At 59.0% G+C, this 13,304-nt stretch overlaps 4 protein-coding genes across 4 annotated transcripts; 1 reads left to right on the top strand and 3 right to left on the bottom strand.

Annotated features, from left to right (window-relative positions):
- Nucleotides 1–2,548: 2,548 nt before the first annotated feature.
- On the bottom strand, nucleotides 2,549–3,326 carry MPV17 (the record flags this gene model as incomplete). The annotated part of the gene is made up of 1 exon (XM_005855127.1): nucleotides 2,549–3,326. A coding segment is annotated over one exon (362 nt), but the record flags the coding sequence as incomplete, so codon positions are not given.
- Nucleotides 3,327–6,899: 3,573 nt separating this feature from the next.
- Nucleotides 6,900–7,282, bottom strand: NGA_2055210 (uncharacterized protein; the record flags this gene model as incomplete). The annotated part of the gene is made up of 1 exon (XM_005855126.1): nucleotides 6,900–7,282. A coding segment is annotated over one exon (383 nt), but the record flags the coding sequence as incomplete, so codon positions are not given.
- Nucleotides 7,283–7,481: 199 nt separating this feature from the next.
- NGA_2114010 (d-2-hydroxyglutarate mitochondrial precursor) lies at nucleotides 7,482–8,112 on the bottom strand (the record flags this gene model as incomplete). Its single annotated transcript, XM_005855128.1, has 1 exon — nucleotides 7,482–8,112. A coding segment is annotated over one exon (631 nt), but the record flags the coding sequence as incomplete, so codon positions are not given.
- Nucleotides 8,113–8,544: 432 nt separating this feature from the next.
- CPSF2 (cleavage and polyadenylation specificity factor subunit 2) lies at nucleotides 8,545–11,524 on the top strand. Its single transcript, XM_005855125.1, has one exon. It carries the CDS (start codon nucleotides 8,706–8,708, stop codon nucleotides 11,481–11,483), a length of 2,778 nt encoding a protein of 925 aa, XP_005855187.1. The 5' UTR covers nucleotides 8,545–8,705; the 3' UTR covers nucleotides 11,484–11,524.
- Nucleotides 11,525–13,304: the final 1,780 nt, after the last annotated feature.

The following is a 13,304-nucleotide window of genomic DNA, read 5'->3' as shown; positions in this document are numbered from 1 at the left end:
GCTGCTTCGAGCTGGTCACACCGCTGCGGATGTACGTCCTCGCAGCTCCTTCCCCCTCGGAACGGGAGGGCTGGCTCGCCGCCATCTATGCTGGCATGGTCGCCTTGGCGCGGATGGGGATGGTCGGAGGTGGGGAGGGAGGGCAGGCGGACGTGGGGATGCGGCATCAGCTAATTTTAGACTCCTTGCATGCGGCGGTGGTGTATGGGAAAATGGATCGGGTGCGTGCCCTTGTGGGGCGAAGGGAGGAAGAGGACAAAGACGGTGGCGGAAGAGGAGGGGAGGGAGGGAACGGGGAGGGCAAGGGCGGGGGGTTGCCGGGAGAAGGGGGTGCCCTTCCTGACCGGCCTCTGTCCCAGAAGAGCAACGACCCGTCCCAGGCAGCCCGCCTCCCGCCTCCCTCTTCTGGTCCCCGCCCTGGCCCCCATCCCTCCATCCTGAACCGGGCGGACGAAGGCGGTCGGACGCCGCTGCACTACGCTTGCCTCTTCCGCCGCCACGAAATGATCTCCCTCCTCCTCTCCCGCGGGGCTGACCCCACCCAGGCGGACGCGGACGGTCGGCTGCCCCTCCATCTGGCAGCCTTGGCCTTGGACGACACCGGCGTCGCCCTCCTGCTCTCCTCCTCCTCCTCCTCCCCGCCCTCCTCCTCTCCGTCTTCCTCGCCCTTCCTTCCCGTGCACTGTCTCGTCAATGCCCGCGACCACGACGGAAGAACCCCCGCCTTTCTCGCCACCACCTCCCCCAGGCTGGCTTGCCTGAGTCCGGGAAGCGGAGGGGAGGAGGAAAATGCGGAGGCCTTCTTTGCCCTGCGTCGGTGCCTGCTGGCCCTTCAGGTGCACGAAGCAGATTTGGATATGAAGGATCTAGAGGGACGCACAGCGATGCACGTGGCGAGTGCGGCATGGAGGGGGGGAGTGGTGCAGGTGCTGGGGGAGCTAGGGGGAGAGGTGGACGCTTTCACGCGGAGGCGGCGGAGAGAGGCAGCGCTGGACGTAGGCAGCGGCAATCAGGAGGGAGAAGACGGGGAGGAGGGAGAGGCCGGGGAGGAGGAGGAGGGAGAGAGGGAAGCGAAGACCCCATTGCAGTGGGCGTGCTCCTCGGGAGGGAGGGCGTGGGAGGCCCGGACGGAGGAGGAGGTGGCAGAGGCGGCGCAAGCCCTGGAGGGAACGCTGCGGGCCCTCCTCTCTATGGGTGCTCAGCCAAACCGAAGGTCTCGGAGGTGGACAGCGGATGGAGGCGGCGGGGGGACGATGGGGTCGAGGGCAAGGGAGGGGAAGACGAGGGGCGTGGGAGGGAAAGGGAGGGAATTTGGGGGAAGAACGGCCGCCGAGCTTACGCTGGAGCGGACCATGGCCTTGGCGCAGCCTGGGACAGAGACCAGAAGAGGGGAACAGAGGGGAGGAGAAGAGGGGAACAGAGGGGATGGGCCGGCTTCGGACAGTGGTGATTCCTCTCCCCCAGACCTTTCTGACGCGTCACCTTCCGCTGCGTCGGTCTTAAGCACACGGGCGTTGGCCCTTTTGGTCTCCTTTGGTGCCCGCGTGGACCTGAGCAGAAGCGACAAGAATACCCGGAGCAGCAGCAAGAGCAGTCTGACCGATTTCCTCCTGCCCTCCCAGGCCCCGAGGGGCGAGCAGCAGCGCCGGGAAGATCGACAGCAGCGACTGCAGTCAGCCAAGGCGGTGTGGAGCGCGAAAAAAGCGCCGTCGGCCAAAGATCTCTCTGCGGAGGCCATGCAACGCATCGCTCAAAAAGCCTGGCACCGGTGCCACGCAGGGTCTTTGGGCCTTGCGGGCGAGGGATATTTGGAAAGAGAAAGGGAAGGACATGGGGGGGTGAAAGAGGTGGAGGCGTGTCTGTTGTGCGAGGAGAGTTTCAATACCTTAGCTCGCCGGCAGCACCGGTGTCGTTTATGCGCGCTACCTGTATGCGGGGATTGTTCGAGCAAGCGACTTCCTCTGGGTGCCTATTTAGGGGGAGGAGGGAGGGAGGGAGGGAAAGGGGGAGGAGTCGAAACGATGGTTCGTGTCTGCGACGGTTGCTTCAATTGGGGCGTCTACGAGATGCTGAAGCTGCGTGTATCAGTGGGGGGGGAGCGTGTGCACGACAGAAAGGAGGCCAAATTTGTGGAGGCGGGAGCCAGGGAACGGGCGGAAGAACGAGAACTATTCGGGCAAAGTCGAGAAAAATCGGGGGGCCGAGGTGGGTTGATGAACTGGCTCCGAAAAGAGGCTAATCCTGCGGGACAGGCGAGTCGGCGGGCGACACAAGGCGTGATGGCGGCGATGGGGGAGTTGCGACACGGGCTTCAGGATCGAGGGGAGCGACTCGAGAGCCTCGCGGATAAGACTACGGAACTGGCGGATAGCTCCGCCCAATTTGCGGAGATGGCCAAGCAGTTGAATGAGCGGTATGGGGGTGGAGGAGGATGGTGGTGAGAGGGTGGGATAGGTGGCGAGAGTGGAAGAAACGTCCTCAGGAAAAAGTTGAGTGGGATCTGCCGGCGCGTCGGTGGCTGTAAATAAATTCAACGACGGAATGGTTTGTGGAATGTGAGAACTTCTTTCGGGTGCACTCGTTATGTTGTGGAAGGGATCCTTCTCCATGCTATGATGTCTTTTCACAAGTTGACTTTTGCTGGTAGATTTTACTATTGCTCAGACATTGTACGTCTTATTACAGCCTCTTCACTAGAGCAACGGCAACTCTAGTAAGAGATGAAGCTTTCCCCCGCTCTATCAACACTTTCTTCCTAACTCTAAACCCTTCCATATGCACATTATGTCTTTCTGCATTTTCTTCTTACTGAGTCCCAAGGCCTGTACATTGTTATCTCCTGCTTTATTTACATGCATCAAATCTTGCATTTCATAGACATTTTCAGTCCTCCCCAGATACCACATGCATTAATAGAGTAAAGCATCTAAGGATGTCTTCGTGCGATGCATTTTCCAGTCTTACTTACTTATGGCTGATTGCACTCAAAAAAATATTCCAACAAAATCCGACGGCATTGCTGTACAAGACCTGGTAGTGCTGAGGGACAAAGCGGAAGTTGACCATCATGGCCGGTATCCACACCGCCCAATTTGCGATCAGGGTCTCCTTGTAGTCTCTCTTCAACTTACGCCGGAGCTGGTCCATGTCGAAATTTCCATCCAAGAATTGTAGACCTGAGAAGAAGACAGGGATGAAAGCGGGGGCAAATATGCACTGATCGACAGCCAAACGCTTGAGAGCGCCAGAAGTATTTTGAACAGGGGCTAGCCGAATAAGGAACGAATACCAGTGGTGCAGAGCGGGCCCGACAAGGACACCTCCCAGCAGGAAAAATTTAGCGGTGCGGTACCAGTCGTAAGGAAGAGTGGGAGTGGGAGACGAACGTGCCACATTCGGGAGGTCTGTAGCACGTTCTTGCTGCTTTTCATATCGGGTGAGAAACTGGCACGCCACGTCGCCCGCGCCCATGATGAAAGAGGAGGTGAGGAGCTTTGTTTTCACTGGATGGTCTTTCAACCAGCGGCTATAGATAGCCCAGGGTGAGAGGAATGGTGATGAAGTGGCCTCGGTAGATTTGACAATTTTCCTGGTGGTGTTACAGTTGCTTGGAGCAGTTAGGAGACGACTCGGCAGTCGTGTGGTCCCGCAAGTCCTCTTGAACCAATCCCCGCGCGCAGACAAAAAGAACAATTTGTTTGTGTACTTCATGCTTAAATATTGCTGCCGTGTAGTCGAATCTCTTAAGACTCAGATGCAGGTTTTCGACGGTTGCAGGTCAGCACCTCCCAAAGCCGCACGGACCACACACCCTATTCTTGCCCACCAGCAGGTATATTCTATGTCTTAAATCTGAAATTCGGGGGAAATGAGTTCATCAATACCTCATCTTGTACATATCATGACCATTTTCTCATGCCTCATCAACGCGCGCAGGTACGCAGTGTCGCGCAGTTTTTTCTTATTGGTGTCATTCTAGGCGTGTGGATGTCGCTGAAAAACCTCCCGTCACCCGGAAGACTGACCATGACTTGGTGTTTCTAGTGTAAAATACACTGCGCTCAAGCGTTGCCCGGAACCAATATCCTTCATGCGTCCATAGCGATTCATTAACATATCGCGCTGGTCGTGTGTTGGCTCGATTTTTCCTCAGACTGTGGACGTTGAAGTCCTCAGCGACTAGTGCTGGAATGGCTTGAACGAGACCCGTATCGGCTGTTTTCATAACGTACCCTGGACGTCGACAACGCAGTAAAACTAGACTGCATGGTTTGTCGTCAATCATGACACTTCTACGCTACCGTTTGTGCGTCGTTTTCTTCGCGTCCCACATTCACAACTCCCTATCTGATGTAAACTAGCGGATGTTCCTGGCAGTGTGCTTCCGGGTGTTATTGTCCTTCATCTCACGCTACGAGTTCAGGCCCAGCTTGCTCACCATCGTGCAAACCAACTCTAAAACAGGCCATGATGGCTTGTAAAGCTCTTGTTATTGGCTTCCTAGGCATCGCAAACGAAGTCACCGCCATTTCCTCCACTGTATCCGGTTTCTGCTTTCGGCGTGCGTTCTTCACGACACGACGCGCGTCATCATTCAGTGCTGCCGCTCGCATGACCACTCAAAATCACCCACGCGCATTATTCTTGAACCCTGAGAATCAGCACGCAGTGGATGAGGCTCGCCGGCGGCACTATCGGGCGAGCAGTACAGCCTTGCATTCGTCCTCCTCCTCCTCCCCCAACCCCTCCTCCCTCTCCTTCTCCTCCAAAGAAGACTACCTGGCACATCTCAAGCGCATTGGTCAGCTGCCGGCAGGTTTTAAATGCGGCACGTCTTGGATTTCATTCACCCCCGTTGAAGCCAATTTTCCGTCGCGCATGAACGTGACGCTCATTGCTCTTGACGAGCCAACCGATAAATTCGCAATCGCATTCACCAAAAATGCGTTTCCCGGGGCCCCCATCCGTGTGGGACGCGAGCGCCTCAAGGAGACGCACCTTCAAGCCATCGTGGTGAACAACAAGATCAGCAACGTGTGCCCGGGGGGGGAGGGCGACGGGGGAGTCGGCGACGCGGAAGAAGTCTGCCAGGCCGTGGCCCGACGACTCGGGCTGCCGTCCGGAAAGCTGGTACTACCTAGCTCCACGGGCGTCATCGGGTGGCGATTGCCCCGCCAAGCCATCATTGACGCCGTCCCCCGGGTCTTGGAGACGATGCAGGCGGCCTCGGTCGTGCCCGCGGCCGCCGGGATCCTCACCACGGACCGGTACCCCAAGGTACGCGCCGCCACGGTGGCGGGGGGGAAAATCGTCGGCATCGCCAAAGGTGCCGGCATGATCGAGCCCAATCTCGCCACCATGCTCGTCTACCTCTTGACGGACCTGGCCCTGCCCCGCGATGTCCTCCGGGCCTGGCTCCCGGAGGTGGTGGGCGGGAGCTTCAACTGCATCAGCGTCGACAGCGACCAGAGCACGTCCGACACGGTCGCTCTCGTCTCCTCGGGCAAGGTGGCAGTCTCCGAGTCGGACTACCCCGCCATCAAAGCCTCCCTCACGTCCCTGGCCCAGCGCCTGGCCGAGGATATTGTGCGCAACGGGGAGGGTACCAACCATGTCATCGAACTGCACGTCTCCAACGCCCCCTCCGTGGAAGTAGCGCGCGCCCTGGGGAGGCACGTGATCAACTCACCTTTGCTTAAGTGCGCGATCGCGGGGAATGACCCCAACGTAGGGCGTCTGGCGGCGGCCGTGGGCAGCTATGTGGGGAATCAGGGCCTGACTGAAGGGCTGCGGCTGGAAAGGTGTCGCCTCTTGATGGGCGGGCAGGTGGTGTTCAAGGGGGGGGCCTTCGAGCTCGATCCTGAGAAGGAGGCTCTCTTGGTCGAGCATATGAAGGACGCGCAGCTTGACCCGGGCCCTTTGACAATGGACAGTGGCTCGCATGTCACCTTTCCGGCCCACGAGAAGAATGTGAAAGTAGAAGTAGACCTAGGGGAGCAGGCGGGGAAGGGCGTGGGACTGACACTGTACGGTAGTGATTTGACTTACGCTTATGTCGCGGAGAACGCTGATTATAGATCGTGAGGGTCAAGGCGGGGAGGGCGGGGGTATTGGATTCTTGGGGAGGCTACAGCGATAAGGAGGGAAAACTGCAGGAGTGGCATGGCTCCAGTATTCACACGCAGGCTGATTCTTTTCACATGGCCGTTTCATTGCTTGTGTACACTCATCTATGTATATTTTTCCCAAATGCGGGGACCCCACCCTAGACCCCTCCCCAGTCAAGCGTCGTCTGGGAAAAACTTGCCCGGGTTCAAAATGCCCTTCGGGTCCAGCATCTTCTTCATCCCCCGCATCACGTCCACCACCTCTTTGCTTTTGGTCTGCAGCAAATACGTTTTTTTCAGCTGGCCCAAGCCGTGTTCGGCGCTCACGCTGCCCTTGTGCTCCATCACCCAGGGGAGCACCCTGCTGACGACCCGGGATACCTCGGGCGGGTCAGGGGCTTCGCGTGGCACCGACACGTTCAGGTGCAGGTTGGAATCCCCCAGATGGCCGTACCCAACCACCCTCACCCCCCCTCCCTCCCCCATTACCACCCCTCCCTCTTCTAAGGCCTCCCGTGTGCGCTCGACCAGGGCATAGAAAGCGGAGAGGGGGAGGGAGACGTCGAATTTGTGGACCCGCCCCTCCTCCTCCATAGCCACGGGGATCAACTCTCTCAGCTTCCAGATCTCCTGGGCCTGGGCCAGGTCCTGCGCGACGGTACCGTCGCCCACCACCCCTCCCTCCAGGGCCGCCTCCAGCAGCTCCTCCATTTTTTCCCGGTCGTGGGCCTCGCCCGAGCCCGAGGTCTCCAAGAGCATGTAGAAAGGGAAGGGCGGGTTCGCGCCCGATCCCCCCGCCAGAGGGTTTCGCAGGCCCCACGCGGCTTTGCCTACCACCACGTCCATGGCAGCGGCGTCCACCAGCTCCATCGCGGACAGGATCTCGCCCAGCTTCCGCTTGCTGAGCATGACCATCTCCCGGACCTTCTCGAAGCTTTCCAACCCCACCAGGGCCACTTGCACCGCAGCAGGCGCCGGGGGCACCTGGAGGGAGACCTTGGTGATAACGCCCAAGGTGCCCTCGGCGCCGATGAAGATCTGCTTCAAGTCCAACCCCGTGTTGTCCTTGCGCAAGGTGCTGAGCATGTCGAGCACGCGCCCGTCGGCCAGCACCACCTCAAGACCGAGGACCGAGCCGTGCAAAGATCCGTACCGGAGGAAGCGTAGCCCCCCCGCATTGGTGGACACGTTGCCGCCGATTTGACAGCTGCCTTTGGCGCCTAAATCGAGCGGCATGATGTAGCCATGGGGGCGCAACCACGCGTCGAGCTCCTCGAGGACACAGCCTGCCTCGCAGACCAGGATGCCGCTGGCGGCGTCAAAGCTGATAATTTGATTCATGTTCGCAAGGGAAAGGATCACTTCGTTTGCGAGGGGGATCCCGCCCCCGACCAGACCCGTGTTTCCGCCCTGAGGGACCACGTGGAGGTCTCTCTCATAGCAATGCCGCAGGAGCCCCGCCACCTGCTCGGTCGTGCGGGGTTGAAGGACCGCTGGGCACTGGGGAGCTTTCCACTTGTGAGTCCAGTCTTGTGTGTAGGGGGCGAGCAAATTTTCGTCGTCCGGGCCTGAGGGGGCCAAGAGGAGTTTGCCGGCAGCGGAGGAGGGAGAGCGAGGAATAGCGCTAGCACCGCCTGCAGAGGAGGCATCGCACGAGGGCTTCATTGTGCTGGCTTGGTCATTGCCCATCCTTGCAGAGACGTGACTGGGATTTGTCGATGTCAGAATGGCTTGAAAACGAGAAATATCGGTTGGTGTGACTGATGAAGACGCTTGGGGGGAATGTGGCGGGTTCAGGTCTGCCCAGGCTTTTGCGTCGGAAGAGGCGGGACGGGATGGTGGACGGGCATTCAAATGTAATGGTGAGGGGCGTAAAGACTTGGATTCGCGATGCGCGTGATAGAATGATGTGGTTTGCGAGGTCAAGAGCGCCGGGCCGTGTCCAGGAAGAGGAGGGTGCTGAACGCGACTTTTGATTTCACGAGTCGTGACGGCTGGGTTCTTGATACCTTGCAGCGTGCACGCCGGCAAGCGATCGACCGGAAGTGTTTTTTTAAGCATCGCCAACATTGTCTGCGTGGATGTGGTGGTACGGCATCAGCATTAGAGAGCATGGTTGGATTACATGGCATCGGGGCGGTGGGAGGAGCAGGACAGGAGGTTACTGGAATGGCTTTGAACATCCGAGTCCGACTTTGCCATGTACGAAGTAGAAGGAATGCTCCAGATGTAGACCTGAAATGGTGATATTTGACTTTTTCGTTGCACCCTTCTTAAGAGGATGTCTGAATTGCATGTTGTTGCGCCTTACGCTGTGCAGACAGTAACTTTCCTCGCGGTCAATACGCCCCCTTTCCCCCCCCACCCCAGAGGCAAATTAGCATGCCCGATGGTGCAGGTCGAGCCGCCGCCGCCAAGAACGAGGGAAATAGCGATGTAAAGGACCTCGACGTGGAACCAACAGCGGAAAATATCGCTATGTCGCCCGGTGACGCTGCCAGAGGGACTCCTGACGCGCCGGGAGAAGAAACGGGTTCCACGGCCAGCGCCCCCTCGCCTGAGATGTCATCCGCCGTGGAGGCAGAGTTCCCCGCTCCAATGGAGGTAGACGAAGCTGTTCTTCCCAGCGAGAGTCAAGGAAGTGCCAACGGGGGCGTTCCCGACTCTGTCCAGGCCGAGGCTGGGGCCGGTCCTGACGCCTCCCGTCCCGCGCCCCTGCTTCCCGCTGTGTCCGCCCAGGTGCCTCCACCACCTCCAGCAGCCTCCGACACAGGGGAGGGCCTGACATTCCGGGTCCTTTACGGGGTGCTCGAGCACGAACCCTTGTGCTACCTGTTAAAAGTCGGGGAGGCGACCCTTCTGCTGGACTGCGGGTGGGACGTGCAGCTGGATGAAGCCTTGCTCGAGCCCCTGCTTCCTGTCCTTCCCCAGGTCCAGCTCGTCCTCCTTTCCTTTCCAGACCTTTCCCACATGGGGGCCTTGCCCTGGGTGGCCAAGCACCTGCGTCCCGGCGTTCCAATTTACACGACCCAGCCTGTTTTCAAGATGGCTCAGATGGTGCTCTACGACCTGTACCTGAACAAGTGCATGGACACTGCCAGCGGCGCCGCCGGGTGTCCCGCCTTTACACTCGACGAGGTGGACGCCGCCATGGCGCGTTTCCAGCTTCTCAAGTTCTCGCAGCCGCTGGAAGTGCGGCAGCAGGGCCGCTTCTACCTGAGTGTGACTCCTTACCCTGCGGGACGCATCCTGGGCGGGTGCTTTTGGCGCGTGAACTACAAGAAGATGGAGGAGATCGTGTACGCGGTGGACTTCAATCTCAAGAGCGAACGGCACCTTACGGGGGCCGTGGAGGCCTTCAATGCGCTGAGCGCGGACAAGGAGCAACGACCCTGCCTCTTCATCACGGACGCGCGCCCCTCCCCCAATCTGTCGACGGACGAACGCAAGGTCGAGACCGAGTTCCTGGCGGCGGCTACCGGGACCTTGCGGAAGGGTGGGCATGTCCTCATCCCCGTCGAGACCTCGGGACGCGCCCAAGAGCTCTTGCTCGCGCTCAACGGGCACTGGCGCTCCGATCGGCTCCTGTGGGGCTACAAGATCGTCCTCCTCCACCACATGGCGCGTAACGTGCTTCACTTCACCAAGAGCATGGTCGAGTACATGCACCCCGAGGTCATCCGGGACTTCGACCGCTCCCTGCGCAACCCCTTCTCGCTCAAGCACGTGGTCCCCGCCCAGAGCATGCTCGAGCTGGAGGCCGCCATGGGCGAGTACCGGAACCCGGTGGTGGTGCTTGCGAGCGACGAGGGCATGGACACGGGCTTCTCGCGCGCCCTCGCCACCCGGTGGGCGAGCGGGCCTGAGAACGCCTTGTTATTGTGCGGACATCTGCGGAAGGGGAGCCTGGCAGAAAGCTTCTGGAAGCTTCGGCACCTGCCCAAGGCGGCGCTTTCCTTCAGCGTTCCAGTTATAGAGCGCATCGTGGGGGAGGAACTGGCAGGCCTGCGAGAGAAGGAAGACAGGGAGCGTCGGAAGGCTTTGGAGGCGGAAGAGTTCCGCCGACAGGCCCATGAGCTTATGGAGGGTACGGTGGGCGCGGTCTTCTCGGAGGAGCAAGGGATGTTGGCAGGAAACTCGTCCAACGGCCCCCTGGCACCCCTTCAGGCCTCCTCCTCGGCCAAACGCCTGCGTAAGACCGCTGCCATGTACCGCCGGCCTCGCTATCTGGTCTTCGGGTGTCGAGATCCAGCCAGCGTGGAGGTGGATGCCTATGGAGAGCCGCTGCGGGAGGGGGAATGCGTGGACGAGGGCAACGCCGGGGGGGGGCCGCAGGCGGGGACTGCGCGGGGGCTCGTCTTCCAAGGGCCAGGGGCAGGGGGAGGAGGTGGGGGAGTGCAGCGGTGGGGGTATCTGGACGACGTGCTCATGACAGAGGGAGAGGCTCAGGTACGAGCGGGGACGGGTGCCTTGAAGTTTCTGATGCGGGAGTCTGTGGTGGAAGTGCGGTGGCGCGTCAGAGCCTTCCCCATGGAGGGCCGCTCCGACGGGAAGAACCTGCGGGCAATTTTGACGAACCTGGCGCCTCGAAACATCATATTCGTGCGCGGCACGCCTGAGTCTTTCACGGACCTGACGTTGCATGCAGGCAAGATGCTGGGGTCCTCCACACGTCTGTGGACACCGCCGGGCCCAGGGAAGGGAGGGCAGGAGGAGCAGCTGGGAGAGCTGGTGGGGGTTCTCGATGGCCTTGTGGGGGGATCTGCTGCAGAAGGGGCCATGGCGGCTTCTGTAGCCGCGGCAGCAGCCGCAGCCGCCACAGAAGCCGCCAGGACGGTGGGTATACGGTTTGATAGCAAGGTCACGGATGTGAGCTTGGAGGAGGACGAAGGAGAGGAGGAATGGAGGGAGGAAGCGGCACCCTTGGTGTTGAAAGATATGGGTAACTATCGTCTGGCGCTCGTGCAGGCAGTGGCCTCGGAGGACCGCGTGGATGCGAACGGAAAGCCTCTGCTGCGCTGCCAACCTGTCGTGGCGACAAAGGGAGGCACCGTCTTACAAGACAAAGGTAGTGAGGAAGTGAGCGATGGTGCAGAAACAGCTTTCTCAGTCCTGTCCCAGACAAGGGCGCCGCTCTGGCTGGCGGACGGAGACGTGTTCTTGACGGAATCCTCTCAGCGCCAGTCTCTGCGGCAGAAGCTCCGAGAGGCGGGTGTGAACCCCGACTTCCACGTTGGACCGGAAGGGGCTTCCTTGATCTGCGATGGGACGACAGTGGTAAGGGTGAAGGACAATAAAGTCATGCTAGAGGGCCCGCTTAGCGAGACTTACTTCAAAGTTCGGCAAGCCATCTATTCGCGGTTCGTGGCTTTGTAGGGAGGATGGGCCAGAGGGATGAAAAGTGAAGCATATTGCCAAAGCACAGGACCTGGTGTAAAGCACTGGAATTAAATCGATTAAAAGGAGGTTCATACACTGCGGTACGATTGTTTACATTTTTCTTTCACGCAGTAATTACAAATAATTCGCAAGTCTGCATCTCAGCCACGGCTGTGTGATAGTTTTCTCTGCGCATAAGTTTTTTTCTAAAATCGCCCGTCAAAAAATGGAAATCCGATACGTGACGGTGGCAATTGAAATCAGTCCTTCGAAAGGCAACAATTTACCAAATCAACAAATGGAAAAAAAGACTACAAGCATGGGCATGAGCAGACCGACAGCTGTCTCGTCCTTTCCTCCCGTCATCAACCTCAAGCATCGTAAGGCCATATTTCTTCACGTCGCTCGACCTGGACTGTCTCACCCAATTCATGATGCACTCACGTCCATGCAATACACATATGATAGGGCGCCCCGCGGATAGTTTTCCGCTTTTCGTCCTTGTGAAGCAACCGGTGCGCCGATTGCTGAGGAAGGACAAGGCCTTAAAGCATCGCTCAGAAGCAAACTCACTCTGTGCCCTAATTCGTGCGCATCCCTCACTCTTGTCTATGGACACCGATCCTGAGCCGGCAGTCTTGGCTATATTGCTGGCCTTGGCTACCTTTTATCTGCTCCGGTGAGTGGACGCGTTACAGGTAGAACGGGCCTTGCCGTGCTGATCGCGCACGATTTCCGTGCACTGCACTCTTTCCAACGACATGCGCCTCACTGTCTCCCTTTCTCATCTGTTCACTTCAACTAGCTACTATCGAAGCCCTGATGTCTCCCCATCAGTCACTGTCCTCATATATATATCATGGTTGCTGGGTTTTGCCGGTGTTTTCCTCCTGCCATACGACCTAGGAGATGTGCAGGTAAGAAGAATGGGGAGGCAGCACCTTTAAAGATGCATGGTAAAAATCAAATCAAGAAAAGATATACGACAAGTCTTTTCAGACGAAGGTTTGCGTGTAGGTCCATGCACGCATCACTCCTCCATTCAAAGTTGAATTGCCTTCCCTAATGCGCCTTGGTATGCTTCCTCTATTTTTCCATCCTCCTCGCCAGGTGTATCATCGCTCCCTGCCGTGGATTTTGAAAGTATGGAAAGGCATCTACTGGTCCACCTTCATTCTCACCTGGCTGGTGCTCCCCATTGTCTTCTCTTATCTAGAGAGCGGATACTTCACCCCCCGGGACAGGATCCTGGATGCGCTCCGGGACCAGCTCCGCATGGCCTTCATCGCCCTGGTTGCTTTGGTCGGCTTCTGTATCTATTTGGTCGCACAACGCTACACCCTGGCTGGAGCGGAGGGCCTTTTGATGGCCCTGGGGAACACGTACGGACTCCTCTTCGTCGTCGTCTTGTTGGGCAACGGCCTGGTCGAGGTGCCTCGGAAGCTCTGGAAATCCTCCTTCCCAGACCAGGAGCTCAAACGCCTCTACTTCCGGTCGTCCCTCGTTGACAGCGACCTGCATGACGCCGTTTGCGTCCTTTCGGACGTGGAGGCTGAAGTCTCGGCCCTGCGGGAGCAACTTCGTCAGAGCCCTCCGGCCGGCGAGGAGCTCGCCCTGGAACTCGACGCCTGCATGAAGATCCTCCAAGACACGCGTGCCTCCTTCCGCCATCGCCCCGAGGATATGACCCTGGGAATGCTCCTCCCCCGAACCCCCTTTGGGGTCAACAGCCACCCGACGAGCGGTCCCCCGCCCTCCTTGGCCCATTTGGCCGGCCTGCACGCCCGCTTGAAAAAGGCTCAGCTCCGCGTCCAGGTG

The sequence above is a fragment of the Nannochloropsis gaditana genome (assembly GCF_000240725.1).
Source record: "Nannochloropsis gaditana CCMP526 unplaced genomic scaffold scaffold283, whole genome shotgun sequence".
Taxonomy (NCBI): Eukaryota; class Eustigmatophyceae; order Eustigmatales; family Monodopsidaceae; genus Microchloropsis; species Microchloropsis gaditana.
Note: the sequence above shows the minus strand (reverse complement) of the source record. Positions and strands in the feature narration are given on the sequence as shown.